We start from the raw sequence: 20,731 nt of genomic DNA on the forward strand, positions 1-20,731 counted from the left end.
CAAACGAAAAAAGAGAAGTGTTTACAAATATGCATTCGTTTAACCATAAATATATGAGCGAGAAAATGTAGGATTCACTAGTGGCAAAGGAATATATAGTATATCTTTAATTAGAATGAGAAATTGAAGTTTTAAAAAACTAAATGTATTTCTGTATGATATCACATCTATTGCCATATACCTTTACACATATTATAGTACATTATTGTATATTATGAATTGTCTTCCGTTCTCTCTCTTTTATATTCCTCTAGAATGGATTCTTAAAGAAAAACATGCAACATGGATTAGTCACGGGCATGACTCATTTTCTCATGTTTCTTGTGTGTTGACATCGTTAATTAAATGAAACACTCCTATTGTTAACCATTAAAGAACATTAAGTTAATCACTATAACAGCTGAGAAAGAAACTCGGCGACGTACTTTCTTAGTATCCAGATTAAATAGTTTACACTGTACGGTCTTAAAAACTATGTAGATCGAAGCAAATCGCCGATTTCTATATAAGTCACGTCGAAACGATTACACTGTACAACATGAAGAAACTCAACGTTATTTCATGTAATTATATAACAACGTTTTAAGATACAGAGCGCGAGCACAATTTTTACAATGGAATCATTCACAATCAACACTAGTGGTAGCACAACACTAGTGGGAAACGAAGTCGGCCACAGCCTGTATTTGAAGGTCAATCCCTATATGTTTGCCTAAATGAGGAGTAAGACAGTGCGATATGGAGGATAACACTGGTAAATCTTCAATCAAGACAACGTCCTTCTGACAAATATCTAATATTTAATAGCCAGCTGAAACTTACTAATGTTTCGAACTTTGAAGTCAGGACAAGTAACTCAAGTTCGATCCCCCCCTGGCCGAACCGCAGGGTCTGCTGGGTCGTTAACATCACCACTGGTGTTAAGTATGGAGCAGGTCCATAGCTAGCAATTTGATTTTCTGCACGGGCGAATATGAAATATAACTGCGGCACATTTTTCTTAAGTTTATTACTTCCGGTATCGTAGATATTTTCATTCAATGCAGAAAAAAATTCTCAGACGTATTTCCGCACTAACAATGAACCTAAATTTATGTAAAATAACTTCTTCCGCAAGTACCATTTGTCTTTGGCATCAGTTGAACCCGGATGGGAATAACGCAATTAAGATCTTTCATTAAACTGTAGACCAACATTTCATTTAGTCTCTCTGGTGGCAAGAAACGTTAAAGTCTGAAGTAATATTAAAATTACAATAATAAAATACATTAAAATATTCGAACCAAATTAGGCCCTATCACTCAACTAATATTGTGCAAACAAATTAATTCAAAGGAGTTGCAGTAGTTCAGTGGTAGAACACTGACTTCAGGCGCGTGGGGTCCCTCGTTCGATCCCAGCTTCCGCCAAGGAGACTCTGTGGTGGGCAAACTCGGTGTGTGGGGGTTCTCCCGTTTTCTCCCACTTACGTCACTCTACTATTACAGTAAATCTCAGCATCATCGTCTTGCTAAGCCTCGGTGCATAATCGTGGAACGTTAAACTTTAAAAATGAAATAAGAATATAATTATTCGAATAATAGCTCAAAAAATTAATTGCACGAATAATGGACGCAAAATTATATTTATTTGAATACATTTTAACAGCAGCACTCACCGTCAGAAAAAGCCCATAAATAAGATATTCAATTAAAAAATAGAATATGCAACCTGGTGATACGTAACAGATAACACGGGTTGCATATACTCTAAGGCAACTTTTTTTTTAAAAAAAATTCTCTTGAATACGTAGGTGAAAAAATTGTTTCTTTCTCTTTTGTTCCATGGAATTTGTGTTTGTAATGTCTTCAGTCTCTAAGAAATTGGTCCTCTTCTCACTCTAATAATCCTGTCAAATTAAGCAAGGATAGGAGTGTATACGGCTAGTATGAATTAAGAGCTTCGATTTAACATAGGCTATAAACACTTTTCATTATATACATACGTATTAGTGGCAGGCACAAGAATACAGTTTTTAGTTTTCGCAATTTAGAGAAACCAAAAGTGTTTTTTTTTTAACTTTCAGAATTCCTGTTTTCCAAAATCGGTGCGGCTTTCTATCAAACCAGTTTCTGTCTTTATCGAAAACTTTCTGCATCGTTAACTTGTTTTGAAATGAGTATTATAAGAGCAAAAATAGATACTGCTTCGGCGAAAATCACACTGACTTCAGTAAAATCCTAAAACTCTTTTGGAGAAAATGGTTTCGGTGAAAAACCGAATCGGTTTTTGAAGGAAAACGGGTTTAAAAAAACAAACCGATTTTCAATAGAAAACCGAAACCGGCTTCGGTGAAAAACTCACGGACTACCTGTTCAAAGGTCAGACATTTAATGCAGAGTATGGCTCTGCACTGCTCACAAAACTGAGTGCAATGCAGCAGAAAATTGAAAAAAAGGAATTCTGCACCTTCAGGACAATGTCCCTGTGCATGAAGCACTGTAAACACAATTGATATTGCATAATCTAGGGTTTGGGTATCCAGATCCTGCTTATTTCCCAGATCTAGCTCCGTCAGGCTATACTAATACCTCAATACTTGTTCAAATTAAAGAAGCACGCCATTTTGGATCTTATCAGAAGGGGATTAGTGGTACGGAACAACAATTGGAGCACCGTGAAAGGAAATATATTGAACTTCGGAAGGAGTATATACAATTAACTGTAAAATTCCATCATTCCACGTGCATTCCTTCTGGGTTGGCTCACGAATCTTTCAGCAGCTTTCGTATACATAAGTTTAAAGATTATATACATCAATCGATAGATTTTACTGTGCTAAACAAGATGACATGCGTTAGGATAAATCCTAATGCACAGATTTTGAGAAAATCAACAAACATTAATTTTAATTACGCCTAAAATATGTCATTTATTGTCAGCAGTAATAAGTTCAATAACATGCCATCTGTTAAGATGATACTAAAATATCCTTCCATCAAGGCTTTCATTATAGCACTACCAAGACTAATGCCATGATTAAAGGGAGAGAATAACATAAAATTATTGTTACTTCTTAAACTTTTAATTTTAAATATTTTTTCAATTAATTTCTGAGTAGTACGTATTTCTTGTAAAAGATGATACACTTACTATTCCTATTAACCCACATTCTTGAGTATATCACAATAACAACCCAAAACCTCGTATAGATGATCGCAAAATTTAATTTTGAGAAAACATTACGCTCTATAAATAGCAGATCTCTGGTAGAATACGAGGGTTGTTCACTATGTATTTTGCAAGTAATAGCATAAAGGAGTACCTGCGGCATCGTTAGGAAAAGACAAACAAGAAGAACAACAGATACTACCCTCAACTTATCACTGCATTTTATTACAATGCAAGAGCTCCCTCGTGGCTAAGCGGTTAGCGTACGCGCCTTTGGCGTGGGAGACCTGGGTTCGATTCCCGGCGGGAGCTCATGTGGTTCGGATTCCACGTTAATCAGTAGGTCCACGTCTCATATAGCCTCGCTGCTGAACGGGACGCTAAACTAAAATCAGTTCACTTCACTATTACAATGCAGTACATAAAAAACAACAATTTCTTCCACTAAAATAAAAACTATCAACTATTATTGGAAAGCAACAATATACTTTTTAGCCCTATAAAAATGCGTTTTAGTCTCGAAAACGACGCTAAAGAATTTACATTCAAGATTATTTTGTTCGGCTCAATGTCATCAATCAACTAATATGTGTCGTCTTACATTTGGATAATATTTTAGTTAAAGAAAAATTTAAATTTAAAGAGTTAATTATAATTTTAGGGTACATCTCATTAACTATGCTATGAACTGTCATCTTGCTATTGTCACAATGAAGACCTTAATACAAGGGTATACTTCAGGATCAGTTTCATCTCGGTAAGTGGCATGGTTCTTGTACATCATCAATTTTTGGTTTACAAAGAAATTAGTTTTCCTCCATTTTGTTGAAAACTAGGCATGAGGTTTTACACTCACGCATTTCATTTTGTTTAAATCAATTGGTATATGTCTCATTTTCGGAGGTTTTTTTTTATCGTTAAACGCTACGAATATTTTTTTAGAATTTAGTAATGATATTAAAAGCCGGAACAATATTTCACTTGTTATATCGATAGTGAACAACGATGAAGAACATGCTGAGGTTAATCATATGGAACAATATGGCAGACTATCTATTTGTAAACAGACAAAATATAACTATTTACATTTGATGCGTATCACAAACTAATTTGGAATAAATCAGTAAATAGGCCGTAAATAAAAGAATAGTACTTACTGGTAGTATTTCCACACATTTCTATCACACATTTGCACTCCCGTGAAATTTCACGGTTGTTGAAGGGACGAACCCTAACAGCTACTTTCACAGACGACATATTGTTTCTTCACTATGAAAGCAAAAAAAGAAAAAAATACATTAGATTATTTATTACATTTAAACCAGTTGACGATATAACCTACACCATATGCTTGCTTTTTCATAAACAACATTAACTTTTCCAAAGTTTTTATCTCATATTGCAAGAATTTTATTACCCAAAGTTGAAATTTTTGTTTTCAAATATTCAATTAATTACAGTTTAAAATTAATCAAAGCTGATTTCGTTACAGATACAGAAACATCGCACACATACATACATATATAATAGGGCATATACACAAACATTCACAACGGGTTTCGAAATGAAATATGATAAACTCTCATCTGCACACTATATTTGCACACTTTTAACTCAATCTTCAGTGTACAAAATTTATCAAGTGAAACAAAATGAAGAAAGAAATTGACACTAAGTATGAATGACATTTACCTTATAATCCAGATAATCGACACGAAGATGGATAAAATTCTCTTCACTGATACACTTACACGCACAAAGTATCACAGCTATAGCATCAGAAAAGGGAGTAAAGTAGTTAACAAAACGCACATAAGATAGGACCGTCTTTTAGTCTCCACATTTTGAAAAAGAAAGAAAATTTTTCGGTGTTATCTTAAGCTCTGACAGTTACAATCCAATATGTCTGAAAAGAGAAGGAAAATTCTGTAGAAGATGACGTCACACGCAAGCGCTTTTCTTAGTTGCAATCCCAGTATTATAGTCGATAAGCAAACAATGTACAGATCTGGGTTCTACGACAGACAGATTTCATTTAAAATAAATCGTAAAATTCTAAATTAAAGTTAATTACTCAAGCATATTTTTTTCAATTAAAATTGCTTCTTTTGTTTTGTTCTGATAATATTTAGTAAATTTTATTAACCGATTCCAATCAGTAGAGTTTTCTCTGCGGAGGCGGAAAAATCAATAGGATGATGATTTCTACGTCATGGGGAAGTCGCCTTCTAGTGCGCCAATGGTTGCGCGCATTGAAACACTAGTAAGGCTCCCGCAAGTCTAATATAATCTTACACCCTTCCTCTTTCATGTGAGACCAATTACAGAAATGTCTTTTTTCTGTTTTCTCCCCTTGTCAAGCTCAACTCAACAGCACCACAATGAACTTCTCTCCTCTTCTCTTTTAAGCATCCTCTGCGTCATTTTATCTAACAGCTGGAAGGAAGGTTTTTCATCCGACAAAACTGCAGAATTGCCACCAATTTTTTTCTTCTTTTAAGCAATCAATAGCTCGACCTTATCTCCATGCTATTGCTTCATCATACGTCAATTAGAGCAAATTTACAATGACGGTATAAATATTGAAGTTAAGTAGCTGTTAAACACCTTGATCGCGAAAGACAGAAAGCGAAACCAATTTACTATTTCAATGGAAGAACATCTCTATATTTTCTACGTGATAATAGATTTCCTAAAAACTTCTTCACCAATTAATTCTAAAATTGAATGCAGAACATTGCATAACAATTGTTCAGCAATCAGTCGATTCTCAGAAGGCGGAGAGAACAGTATGTTTTGTAATATGAATAAAAATTTTTTACAACGTAATACAATTTGTGATTAGCTAACAGCTCAAACAAGCAATCGTAACTACATTTTCTATTTATCATAACTACCACTTTAATACAATCGCTGCAGTTTTCTGGTAAACGTAGCAAAATATATTTCTCAGTATATTGAGTTGGAGACAAGTTACTTTTTTTTTAAGCAGTACCCTCACAAAGTCTTAGTTAATTTTTAACATGCAGTTATTTTTTACAACAGTAAATTTATCCAGGCTGACTTTTCCCACTGTGGGGAATTTTGATTCGGATCTCAAAGCGGAATGAAGAGCATACAGCAATTTCTGGAAGATCCAAGAGCAGAAGATCTGATTGACTAGAACTCTAGCTTGATATTTGGCTTCTGATATACGATTCATGTTCAAAAATGAGAGAAACAGTTACCCGTACTTCCATTTGGTAAACAACTTGTAAGTTACAGTCTTCTATTCCTCCAAATAATAATAATAATAATAATAATAATAATAATAATAATAATAATAATAATAATAATAATAATAATAATAATAATAATAATAAGCAGCAGCAGCAGCAAAGTAAACTGGAGGTTGAAAATAGCCTCCGTTTTACCATACCAATCATTCCTCCTGCGTATCTAAAATATAGTTTTTGTTGTTTGTGTGAAGTTATAGTGTAAAGTTTACGATATAGATTGATAATGGAATTCCATTGAGTTTGTCTTTTCTTTTACATGTAGTCTCGTATGTGTATTATTGTAAGATGTATTTGTGCCAGTTATGATAATGTATATCACAGTTAAGAGTATGCCATCGATAGAACAAGACAAGCAATATTCGTACAAGCTGCTACTTAACTGTGTTTTTTTCCTTAGGTTTACAATCTCTACATAAATAAACAATCTGTTCCAACAGAATGAAAATGACCAATTATTGGGAACGAACGAGATAGGCTACTTTTTAGCGCCATTTTTTCAACTTTTTCAAAACATACGCATCCGAATTTACCTTTAAGCATTTTGTTTTATTTAGCTTGTTGCATTCTCTCAGTTGAAATATGTTTTATCTTTGGACAACAACAGTTAAATAAAGTCAATCATAAAGTTGAGACTAACTCTGTGTCCTGTCATATTGCTAGTGTTGTTGTAATGAAAAGCGTGATTGGGGATGCACTTCAGTATCGGTTTGATCTTAACAGATGGTCTGGTTATGAAACTGTGTCAATTTCTAGGTTTACAATAAAATTAGTTTTCTTCGAAAATTACGCATGACGGATTTATTTACCCATATGATTTTGTTCAGCTCGATTGGTATACACTTCATCTTTAGATATTTCTTTCATTAAACGCTAATAATATTGTAGAGTTTTATTTAATCTATTCATTTTATTTATTTAATAATCTTTTCGAATGTAGCAAACGTTTTATGAGTACAATAAGGAGTAAAACTTATCAAGTTTCGAAACTCATTAACATTTTGGTAACAGAAATATGCCAACATATACTACTGCGTGATTAAAGTGTCGGGTTGATGTGTGTCCCTTTCAACAGGATAAAATAAAACTACAATAGTCGGTTAGTCAAAGTAGTCTCAAGCTGCAATCATACTTTTATCATCTCTCAGCCAACGATTGGATTCCATGACTAAAGAAGTTTAGAGTCTGCGATGCGAACTTCTCGACGGCACGTTGCACCACTCGATCTTCAGGGAAGTTGCTCATTACAAACAAGAATTGATTCAGGAGCGGGAAAAGGTGATACTCGATGAAATAAATGTTAAGAAAATACGGTGAGTGAAGAAGGGTTTCGCTCTGCAACTCAGGAAGAGTCTGAATCGTACTTTGAACGATATGTGGACTTGTATTCTCGTGTAACATGAGGAGAACATGTCTGATGACTATTGTTGGATGTTTGATGGCAAGGTTGTAATGCATTTCTTGGAGTTCAGCATTGTTGGTTTCATCTCGATGGAGAAAAATAATGAATCATCCTTAGAACAGTAGCAACATCTTCAGGAGGAGTTTTGTGAACCATCCTGGGTGTTGATCATGATCCAACTACTATTCTGACCGTTTACGATTGTCATAGGACATTCACTTTTCATCAAAGGTAACAATCCGATGCGGGAAACTGATTATTTCATAAACACAGAGAACTGTACACCTCCAGACGTCGATTTTTTTAGTTAGTGTCAGCTCATGTGGCACTGTTGAGCTTGGGCGGAATCGCCGAATTATATTGGTACAGTGTACGCCTATCTTGTTATCAATTACACAAACTAATTTCTGAGAGTTCATTTCCATAGTGTTCCTCAGGAGCTCATCAAAACATATTCGGTCAGTGGCAGCGCAGCCCCTCATTTTATAATTTCGTGTTATCAGCTAAAAATTTCGCTAACCAAGGGCGTGTGAAGCGTTATTCACAATTCCTGGCCAAAATGCGTTGTTGACAGTTTTCGTGGCTAGATGTGCAGAATGTCCCACATTGAACTCGTAAACCATTTCCACTTGTGTATTCTCTATGGTGCACTTCCACACAACCCTGTTCAACAACACATTGCCTCTTGAATGATTGGATGCCCTAGCTTATTTTCTGGATATGTGCGGTGTATATGATGTCTTCAGTGTGACCTAGACCCATCCATTGGTTGTTATATACGGTGGTTTCTTGCTATACATAAACACGGACATTTCAACTGCGCCAACTTTAAGAAAACAACGGACAATATATAAGGAAGACTGGAGCTATTTGAGTATTCAGAGAAAAAATATTTTTTCTGAAAATTAACGCAGTAAACGATTTAACATCAAAATAAGTTAACTACGTACAATATCAAAGAACTAACGCCCTATTATAAAACCAACAGTCAGAAAAAGATGCTAAAGTGAAAATGGCAGAAAATAAAATTCTGCTAAAAGCACGGAGCTATCTGGGTATCAGAAGGGACTATTTGAGTCACTGAGGTATTTTTGTTATATTTATAAAATAAATATTTAATTATTTTAGACTAAATGAGTATAATTTTATATGTGGTATCTTCTCCAAATTAATTTTTCCTCGTTACAATAGTAAGTAAAAAACCAAAATCATCGCACTAAGTTAGTTATGAAACAAAACTGTTTACTAAGAAATATATACTTCACAAGCACTTTCCATAAATTGTTTTCTCCCGAAGATTCTACATATATGTATCTCAAGATATCACTGTTTAAACACAAAATTTCAATTCCATAACACACTCTCAAAATACGATTGACACAAAGAGCCCCGCTATTTGCTTTTTCGAGTAAGTGCCACTCGCAAACACGACGGACAAATGTGACAAAATGGCGTCCGCAGTGTACAAACATTGTCTCTTACACACTTGCAAACGCTTCAGTACACGCAAACGCTATATGCACTCACACAGCTTTGACTCCTTATTTGCTTTTATATCAGACCAAGAAAATGGGGGCTGTAAATAACCTTGCTAAGAAAATATTCACATTCTCGACAACTGTTGAATAAATTGAGAATAAGAGTACCAAAATTTTACACGAAAAACAACAGAAGTTCATGGCTCTGATGTGCACAGTAAATGCGTAGTGAACGATTTTCTTATTTTGACTCAAATAGCCATGCCCTCCCCTCCCCTATGACATTATGACAGATGAAGAAATGCTAAACAGGTTTTAAAAAGTTTGAGAAACACTACATTAGAGGGTTGATACACGACCATATCATATTTGAAATCTTTGAAGCTTTTATGGTTCGGATCCTACGTTAAGCTGTAAGCTCATGTCTCACAAAACTTCGTTGCTGAAAGGGAAGATAAAGTCCAACCAAATCATTTACAGAAGGTCGGTCCACATTTATGGAAACGAAGCGGAACGTCCGCCAAGGGGGCTAGAATCGCGCAGACAGTAAACACAGCAGATAAATCAGAAACTAGTTGTGTGGAGAATTCGGTAACAGGAAGTGAACTGCTCCGAGTGTAAAATGCCTCCAAAAGTGATCCCATTCTGGGAGGGGTACATCACCGCTCTTTTCGACATCGGATACAGCTACAGTGCAATTGTGAAACAGTGCTCGTCCAAGGGTTTCACCATTTCCAAGAAGGGTATTGTCAATGTACTCAAACGCGACAAAAATGCACAGCCAGAGGAAGCGGGTGCGTGTACAGAGGCACGAAAACAACATTCTTGTCCCAAACGTACAATGGATGTGGTTCGACAAGTGCAGAAGTTGGTGATCAAGGAGAATCCGCCGCCACAAAGAGACATTGCCAAGAGTGTTAGAAGATCCAAATCAACTGTGCAGAGGGTAATCAACCAGGATTTACGCCTATAAGTGAAGCATAAGCCACGTGTTCACACACTCACAGCAAAACACATCCGGGAACGCAGGCTCTATGAACGGTATTTAGCGGGTGACAAATTGAAATATGTGGTCACGTTAGACGAGGTCTGGATCTACGTATATGTCAAACTACAAGCAGATTCGAGTCATTTACTATTATCCAAAGGATGCCAAGGACCATGCGAAATGGATCCTCATGTGCCGCGAAAGTTTTCCCCGTGGCTTCAGGTTGGTTGCAAGTTTTCGCCATAAAAGGAAACTTCCCCTGCAAAGTGTTGCACGAAATGCGAAAATTAACGCAGCATACTACCAACAACACGTTCTGGAGCCATTATACCGGTAGCATATTCCATCGTTGTATAGTGCTGAGGTGTCGAAAGTCTTCATTCATCAAGATAAAGAAGCCAGCCACACGGCTCGAACAACTGTGGCATACATGGTCCAAAGCGCGTGAACTGGAATCCATGCTATCCCATATTCAGACATCCCTGTAAAGTTTCCCACGCTGCATCAATGGACTTCTGTGTTTTCGGGTGTTTGAAGAGAGCGATTTCCTTACGTCGCCCACGCACATTGATTGGCTTGTGGAAAGTTTGCAAGGAGGAGTGGTCCAAATTTCTCTGAACAGAAGCCTACTCCAATGGAAACTTCGGTGTCGGGCTATAGTTTATAGTCAGGGTCCTCATATCGAGCACAACCGCTGCTGAAAATACGGCTTTACGCCCTAGCGTAAGGGGGACAAAATCGTTTCCATAAATGTGGACCAACCCTCTGTATAACATGACAAAAGAGAATACTCTTAAATAGCCATAATCTACACTCATCTTTGGTTATCAACTTGTTATTTTGTTGTTCAAGCTTCCTCTTGTATACAGTATTCGAAAATAAAAATATACCCACCTCAAAATAGTACCAAATTTCACAAAATTAAATCCCCACGTTAAGCGGGTTTGCATATCCAGGCTCCTAACTATGAAAACATTTACGCTCACTCCAACCTCAATCATTTCACGAATTCAACCTGTTTTACGTATGTTATTAGGACATAATATCGATTGTGATTTATTCTAAAAACACTTTTATACATTGCAAGAGCTGTAACGTCCAAATATTTACTGAGAACTCATAGTCGTATCGGAATAAACAAAAGCGAGTATGGAACAGTAAACTGCTTTCACAAGAGGCAAAAGAAGATGTGCAAAGGCATACAAAACGGTCAAGTGGTTTGGGTCGATACACTATCAATCACATGTTTGTGTGTTCAAACCCGGTAGCAAGTTGTTTTTTTTTTAAGTGTCTTCCTATTTTCATCCGGAGGCTAAAAAATATTTCTTTGAGTAACTCATTGAAAACTTCTTTTGTTTCAAATTCGATTAGGACGGAACATTGTATGAATTGCGAATCTTAAATTCATAGCTTAAAAAAAAAAAAAAAAAAACATGAAGTATACTCACTACTCCATTATCCTCTTATTTGTAACGAAAAACTATTTATAAACAGTGGTGACTTCAGAAAATTATCCTCGGGGGGAATTTCAATATGCGGGTGGAGGGCAAACATTGGTAGTCCACATTGAGCACGATCGAATATATGGTCCTGAAGGCGGAAATTTCTTAGCTCGAAAGGGGTCTCAAATTCTCCGTCAAATCACGTCCTGAAAGTATCATTGCTTAAAAGCTTTTCGTAGCAAATATAATATTACACTTGTTTCTCGTTTTACATTTAGAATTGGTAAAATCATAACTTACAGAGGATTATAATAAAAGCATAAAAATTACAATACCAATCATGTATAAATTATCCTGTAAGTTACCAACTTTGGGTCAGATTAAAACTCAAATATTTGTTTTCGGATTGCACTTAGAAGTAAGTCCTCTCTATATAATCCTGATTGGAAAGCCATGTATAACTCTAATTAATTAATCAATATTTATACAAATATTTTTTTATTTTACTATTTTTACTATTCAATATTATATACACTTCATTTCCAAAATCAAAATCTCGAAAATGTAGGCTATATTGTACGAGTGCAGATTCGGAAATAAATGATTATTTATCATATATATTGGTCTCTATTCGAAATTCTATTTAATCGAATCCGACAAGAACACAGACAGAAACATTGAGAACAGGTGAAAAAAAGAGAGAAAAAGATGCTGTACCCGGCGGAGACTTGAACTTACTTCGAATGGTGCTTTATAAGCCGAACGCCTTAGACCACTTTTTTTTTTTTTTTAAGTCAACTGACTCACCGAACGTGTTCCAGTAACTTACTTAAACTACTTAGATCTAATTTTACTTGCTTTACTCATTTTGAACTTGGTTTCTCCAATTACCTAGAGCGACAGGGACACGAACACAGAAATATCAAGGACAGTTAAAATCACAAAGGCTCTCCCACCGGGAATCGAACCCGGGACCCCGTACACCAAAGACCACTCGGCTATGGTATCAACTAGTGATTGTAGCAAAGGCTTCGAGTAGTAGTTTTTATTACAGAATAACGTTTTCTATTGCCTAAAATTTAAACCTAATTTACTTTGATATAATATATCTATTAATTTGTTTCATGAACACGTTTTCGTTACTTTGATGAATGATGTATGTTGTTGATATAGATTCTATTACACGTTCTTTCGCAAATATTATAGAAAGTATCAGGGTTATTTATGATCTTTCATGGAAATTGACTGGCGCATGCGCAGTACACAGACAGTTCAATTCGAAGGCGAGGAAGGAAACGCTAACACACTGTTAGAATGTTTCATCGCTGTGAAGTATAAAGAACAGCTAAAATGAATTTTAGGCTTGTAATTGCGTAAAGAATCACCAGGTTAATGTTTGTCCAAGTTCTCACTGATCAACTGGACTCATGAAAAATAATTAATATTGTCATTACTGCACAATATGAAGAATAAAGAACGTAAATTACACCACACTGTTCTCGAATTCGAACCTAGCTAAGGAAGGGACAATAAACAAAATGTGATTTATTCATTCGAATTGAGATAATTCAATGAAACTAGAAATTACACAATCAAAAGGAAAAACATCGTTAAAAAGACAATAATACTTTTACCCGAGATTTGAAATAAAGTTATTAATTAACTGAAATGAAAGTAATATTGGGCATGATATAGAGTAAGAAAAAAAAGTAAATGTATTCTTAGAAACGTTCAAAGTAAATTCACAAATACTTTTCGAAGATATACTACTCTTCCTTAACGTTTTAACGAACTAATAAGTAAACAAGAAAAGGAAAAGAATGAAGAACGAAAGTATTGCTCTTGAAAAAATATGATAAATAAATAAAACTTAAATAAATGTTTACACAAAAAATAACACACTAGTACTTCGTGTAATCACCTCCAGAGTCAATAACTTCTTGAAGTCTGGAGGGGATACTAGATACAAGTCTCGAGCAATACGACGGTGTGTCACGAAAATGATGCCACAGTTCCATAACATGATTTTGAAGAAACGTTTGGTCTCTGTCTTCACGTCTCTCTTCCCATTCTTGCACCATGTAGGCTCAGAGATGTTCAATTGGGTTCAAATCTGGAGATAGAGGGGGCCACTCAATACAAATTAACTCTGGATGTTCACTTAGCCACTCTCGTGTTTGCCGGGAAGTGTGAACAGCACTGTTGTCATGCATAAATATATATTCTTCCTGTTCGGGGAAGTTTCTTTCTAAGGACGGTAACAACGTATTTTCGAGGATATTAATATAAACACTGCTGTTCATTCTCTCAGGCACCGCAACCAAATCTCCAGGACCAGCAGCCGTCATGTATCCCCAAAAGTGTGCTGATATTCGTCCTGAACAAGTTCTGATACTATTTTGTTCAGCATACCTGGTTCCGCGCGGTCTATACAATATAACTCTGCCTTGTTGGTTAGACTTGAAAACCTTCTCGTCGGTCCAGATGACTAAGTCCCAATATGACTGAGGTTGGGTTATGTTATTCTGTGCCCATTCCATTCGTCTGGCCTTGTGAGTTTCAGTCAGGAGAGTCTTCCAAGCGGGTCTTGAACAGTGTAGACCAGCCCCCAATAATCTTCTTCTTATTGTTTCGTGAGAACAATTATATTCTCTGGCTTTGTCCAAGAGGATTGACGTGTGGCGTAGAAGTCTGTTGATTACTTCTGTAACTAAAGCTTGATCTTGAGCTGCAGTTGTCACTTTTGGCCTTCCACTTCTTGACCGAGACCTGAACCATTAACCACCTTCTTCATGTCGCTGAACCCATTTCTTGACCGTTTTCTTGTCACATCCCAGATCTCTAGCAATCTGAGGCACAGTTTGTCCCATTTTTGCTCGGCCTATGATTTCTCCTCTCAGAGCAACAGACAGTTCTTCACAACCTTTAGAGTGAGGCATTTTCAGGACCTGTTAGAAATTTGCGTTCTGGCGTGTATGACAAATGTCGGTAAAGTGCATCTTTCTGTTTCTACTGCGCATGCACCAGTCAGTTTTCATGAAAGATCATAAATAATCCTGACAATTGTTGTAATATTTATGAACGAATACGTAATAGAACCTATATTAACAACATCATTCGTCAAAGTAAAGAATACCGTAAACATAAAACAATTTCAACAGACTATTACATCAGGCCAAAATAGGCTTAAACCTCAGAGAATACAAAATAAATTTCATGCTGTAACAAAAGATTGAACACGAAACACGCTTACTATATTTTCAATTTGTGACATTATCCGAGTGGACTAAGGCATTCGGCTAGAGATTCTGAGGCACCATTCAAGAGTAGTTCGAATCCCACCACAGTACAATTTGGTTTTACCTCTTCTTGACGTTTCTGTTTGTGATCCTGCCGGATTCTATTAATTATAATTTCGTAATACGCTAAAGTATACGTAATATTTGAAATTCTTAACCTCCCATTTTTACATTTTTCAAGCTCAGTTGAGAAGAAAGAGGGAAAATGAAAGTACAAACATTTACAATAATTACATAGCATTTACTGTCATTGTAATTGTGGATATTTTATTTATGAAAATGTATAATGAACTAAAAATATATTTAGTAGGTCACATGTCTCCATTTTTCGATTCTAACTTGAAAGTTACAGTTTAGGCGGTGACATATCAAAGACCCAGGGGGTTGTAACCCCTCCCATGGAAACTTTTATATTCTATTGAAATAAAAAGTGTTCCAGTTTATAATCTTGGAAAAGCAACAATTACTGTGTGTGGAGGACGATTTATTTACACTACGATTTATCACTTCCAAATGTGTAGAAGATGTGACTGTATATTGTGCATAATCATTCAAGAAATATAACACAACGAAGGGACTTCGTAAACCCTTCACGCCACCCCAGGAGGAGGAAATGCGTCCCGTCGTCCCTCGGTTGGGAACTACTGCTTGTGAGGGAAACATTCTAACAGTATGTTAGCGTTTCCTTCCTCGCCATCCAATTGAACTGTCTGTGTACTGCGCATGCGCCAGTCAATTTCCATGAAATCATAAATAACACTGATACTTTCTATAATATTTACGAAAGAACGTGTAATAGAATCTATATCAACAACATACATCATTCATCAAAGTAACGAAAACGTGTTCATGAAACAAATTAATAGATATATTATATCAAAGTAAATTAGGTTTAAATTTTAGGCAATAGAAAACGTTATTCTGTAATAAGAACTACTACTCGAAGCCTTTGGTTTAATCACTAGTTGTTACCATAGCCGAGTGGTCTAAGGCGTTCGGCTTATAAAGCACCATTCGAAGTAAGTTCGAGTCTCCGCCGGGTACAGCATCTTTTTCTCTCTTTTTTCACCTGTTCTCAATGTTTCTGTCTGTGTTCTTGTCGGATTCGATTAAATAGAATTTCGAATAGAGACCAATATATATGTTAAATAATCATTTATTTCCGAATCTGCACTCGTACAATATAGCCTACATTTTCGAGATTTTGATTTTGGAAATGAAGTGTATATAATATTGAATAGTAAAAATAGTAAAATAAAAAAAACATTTGTATAAATATTGATTAATTAATTAGAGTTATACATGGCTTTCCAATCAGGATTATATAGAGAGGACTTACTTCTAAGTGCAATCCGAAAACAAATATTTGAGTTTTAATCTGACCCAAAGTTGGTAACTTACAGGATAATTTATACATGATTGGTATTGTAATTTTTATGCTTTTATTATAATCCTCTGTAAGTTATGATTTTACCAATTCTAAATGTAAAACGAGAAACAAGTGTAATATTATATTTGCTACGAAAAGCTTTTAAGCAATGATACTTTCAGGACGTGATTTGACGGAGAATTTGAGACCCCTTTCGAGCTAAGAAATTTCCGCCTTCAGGACCATATATTCGATCGTGCTCAATGTGGACTACCAATGTTTGCCCTCCACCCGCATATTGAAATTCCCCCCGAGGATAATTTTCTGAAGTCACCACTGTTTATAAATAGTTTTTCGTTACAAATAAGAGGATAATGGAGTAGTGAGTATACTTCATGCTTTTTTTTTTTTTTTTGCTATGAATTTAAGATTCGCAATTCATACAATGTTCCGTTCTAATCGAATTTGAAACAAAAGAAGTTTTCAATGAATTACTCAAAGAAATATTTTCAGCCTCCGGATGAAAATAGGAAGACACTTAAAAAAAACAACTTGCTACCGGGTTTGAACACACAAACATGTGATTGATAGTGTATCGACCCAAACCACTCGACCGTTTTGTATGCCTTTGCACATCTTCTTTTGCCTCTTGTGAAAGCAGTTTACTGTTCCATACTCGCTTTTGTTTATTCCGATACGACTATGAGTTCTCAGTAAATATTTGGACGTTACAGCTCTTGCAATGTATAAAAGTGTTTTTAGAATAAATCACAATCGATATTATGTCCTAATAACATACGTAAAACAGGTTGAATTTGTGAAATGATTGAGGTTGGAGTGAGCGTAAATGTTTTCATAGTTAGGAGCCTGGATATGCAAACCCGCTTAACGTGGGGATTTAATTTTGTGAAATTTGGTACACACTTTACAATATAGCTGGATTTGGTTACAGACATCGGTATATTGCGTCAAATATTTAGTGAAAATAACACTTCGGCAATGGTGAGGTCAGGCATGTTAGGCAGAAGGACGTCCATCCCATTATTCGTCATTCCTCATCATACTATCTCACCTCCCAGAGAGTTTAATTATAGTACGGCCTCAGAAGCAATAGGAAAACATATAAAGTAAATTTAGGGTGTACAAGCATGCAACATACACGATGTCCGAGAAGTCCCTAAACATTTCTAGGAAAATACTAATTCTTGTCTCTTTATTGCAGGTAATCTGAAAGATGCTGAATAAAACAGCAACGAATAGGCGTCGTAAGGTGGAGACTCAATGGACTGCCCTTTGCTGAAATCCAAGAATAGTTTCGTTGACGTTACGATAGAAACGCACCATTAGAGGTTTGGTCAACAAGTTCCAGCGAACTGGGAGTGTTCCTGACGAAAAACGTTTTGGAAAGCCATTGAAGTCGCAGGAAACTGTGGGGATCATACAACAGACGATCACACAGAGTTCAAAAGCGTCGACACGTCGTCTCAGTCGGGAACACGATATCCAAAAGTCCAGTGTGGAAAATCTTGTGCTTCCTACTGAAGAAAAACGCTTATCACATCCAGGTACTCCATCATATGAACCTGAGGATTATACAGCACACATGGCAATGTGCCACGATTTAATTGAGGCAGTAAACAAAGGGAATTTGTTGGCACACGTTCTGTTACAGTCTATGAGGCTACCTTTTACAGTGTGGCTTCATTATTCGCCACAGCACCAAGGCATGGACTGAAGAACAACCAAACATTGTGATGGAATTGGAACGTAACCATCCCAAAGTGAACTTGTGGTTAGGCATCACCCAACAGCGCATTTACGGTCGGACCCATCTGTTTTACTGAATCCACAATCACGAGAACATCGTACCTGGACATGCTTCAGCAATTCTTACAGATTAGTCTGTCTGCCTATAACATTCTGGATTCGTTTTTCAATAAAACGGCGACCTACCACACTATGCGCACATTGCAGGGCTGTTTTGTTTAAAACAAATGACTAAAGCTTGTTGTAAACAACCTATTTTGTTTAAAACAAATTTTGTATAAGTTTTAAACATGTGTATTTTGTAAGACTTATTTTAAACATGTTTATTTTTATTTTATTTTATTTTTGTAAAAAAAAAATCTGCTAGAGATTGTTAAAAGTGCATCTCATTCAGAAGATTATTTTCTTTCCACGGCAATGTTTTGATTTATTGTGGCTACAGCAGGTCAATCTAGAAATTTTTGTCTCTTTCTAAGCAACTCTAAAGTTTTGAACATCTATATTTCCTTCGTATTTATTGGGTATAAGTGGGATCTCAAACTTGTTCTGTTGGACTTTGCTTATCAAAAGGTTTCTAAAACTGCCTTGCCGCCCCCAAAATCTGAAATTCATGATGGGGGTGGAGGCGGCTGCCCTCCTACCCCGCCCCTGTCTAGCGGCTTTCATATGAAACTATCCCACGCCCAAGGGCGCCGATCCTCGGGGGGCCTGGGGGCCCTCCTAGTGTATTTATGAATATACAATATTTGGCATAATTTGAATGCAATTTGTCTTAACATCCTCATATATATACCTTCTGCGTCTTGAGTGGACCCCCCCCCAATTTACAGAGAAATCAGCGCCCTTGCCTACGCCCTTTCGCATGGTTTCAGTTACAATTGTTTTGGACTCTTGACTGCGAAGATAGTACGTTTTGAAATAGAATTCATTTGCTGAACAAAACTGAACCTTACTGATAACGGACTTGGATCCACTGTGCTCTGAACGCCACAAATATTACTTTTCTTCAATAAATTATTGACTTGAAAAAAACAATCAATTACATAGGCTTGCAGAAAATACTCTAAAGTTAGCACAACATAAAGTGTGCTTCAAACATTAACTTTAGAAAATTTATTATTTTAAAATAATTTTAGTAGCATCAGTGTTCTGAAATAGTAATCAAATTTTGCAACTACAATCTCACCCACCTCCAAGAGACGCGAGCTTAGCCCCTAAGGGCATAATTAGAAAACTTTCAGGAACAGTAACTCCAAAATGATTTGTTTTAGGGCTAAACTAACCGCATAAGCGTATTTCTGGTAAAATCTATCGTTCGAACTCACGGGGGTGATTATTTGAATTCTTTAGTTGTGTTACGATGTTAAAATATTTAACTTCTAGCCTTACAACATGTAACACGACTTCCTTTGCGTTCGAAATTTCGAGTACCAAGCAAAGATGACCACCATGATGATAGCACCATCTGATGTGTCAGACCATTTCCACGTTTGATCATTCTCCCTCACCCGTCCTCAACACACAAGAGTGGTGACTTTTGTTTCACCATGTATATTGATAGATTGTATGAAATTTCCATAGTAACTAGATTTTGAAATCTACCTATAAAGCTTATTACAACGAAGAATGTACTTATGAGAGTCACTGGCAAGAGGGTGTAATAAAAGGGAGTCGTGATATGAAATAAGTTTAGAATTACTAATCCATATTGAAATATTCTGTACCCAACATAGAGTAGTCTTAAACAGGATAAAATAAATGAAAAGGTCGGTTGCAAGCAGTGATGCTATTCAGCCGGATCGCTAGAACCGGTAGTTAAAATATTTCAAGTTCACAGAACCGTTTGTTATAAGCAGATATAGCAGTAAATTTTACCCAGTAATCCCCAAGAGCAGTAAATTTCAGTTTATCTTTGTTTTTAGAAATTGTTACAGCTAAAGGGTTAAACGTATGATTCCGCAGAACAAAGTATAAGCGAATTATTTCTTAATCTCAAATGCTCAGATATCAAGAATGAGAACTGGGATTACACGAGTGTAGCGGGAGGGTTATTCATATTTGAAACGCACACATATCATTATCAACATTAAGGTCTTTCCAATACTTTTTGACAATCATCTATCTCGGATAATTTGTTTCCAAGATATTCACAGTAGCACCTAATTTCATCACGCCACCTTATATTAGGATGCTGTGTAGGTCCCTTCTTGTCACTTGTGGTATCCAGTAAAAAAATTGCTTTTGTCTACCTTCTATGGTTTGTTTCCTAAGATAGTTACATCTATTTATCAACCTATACATCTACTCCGTCTCTCTCTCTTATATATATAGAGCCGAATGATGCAGGATTGTCTAAGGGGGGTGCACCAATATCTACCAAAATAACCAATCACACTGAAACTCTTCAAAGTGGCATGTGACAATATTCTTTATCCCTGACAACACAGATGCACAGAACGGATTTAAAGACGACCGCTAGTGTTATGCAGGAAAAATAAAGTTCTTTCCTCCTCCTAACTTCTGTTTTCTTTCCTATTTGACAAATGCTATATTATTTTGTT

At 36.0% G+C, this 20,731-nt stretch overlaps 1 protein-coding gene across 9 annotated transcripts in view; it reads right to left on the minus strand.

Moving 5' to 3' along the window:
• Positions 1-20,731, minus strand: part of unc-104 (kinesin family member unc-104) — a 209,262-nt gene that overhangs the window by 146,968 nt on the left and 41,563 nt on the right. For 5 of the 9 annotated variants that reach the window (XM_081736862.1, XM_081736865.1, XM_081736864.1 and 2 more), the window contains exons 1-2: positions 4,843-5,075; positions 4,308-4,419 (exon numbers count right to left, since the gene is read on the minus strand). In XM_081736862.1, the coding sequence (XP_081592988.1) occupies positions 4,308-4,407 (100 nt within the window). In that variant the 5' untranslated portion in view covers positions 4,408-4,419; positions 4,843-5,075. Of the gene's footprint in view, positions 1-4,307; positions 4,420-4,842; positions 5,077-20,731 lie in introns of those variants that run through there. The other 4 variants (XM_081736861.1, XM_081736859.1, XM_081736857.1 and 1 more) reach the window with 2 other exon arrangements.

This window comes from Thermobia domestica, chromosome 13 (assembly GCF_964235325.1).
Source record: "Thermobia domestica chromosome 13, izTheDome1.hap1.1, whole genome shotgun sequence".
In the NCBI taxonomy this organism is placed as follows: Eukaryota; Metazoa; Arthropoda; class Insecta; order Zygentoma; family Lepismatidae; genus Thermobia; species Thermobia domestica.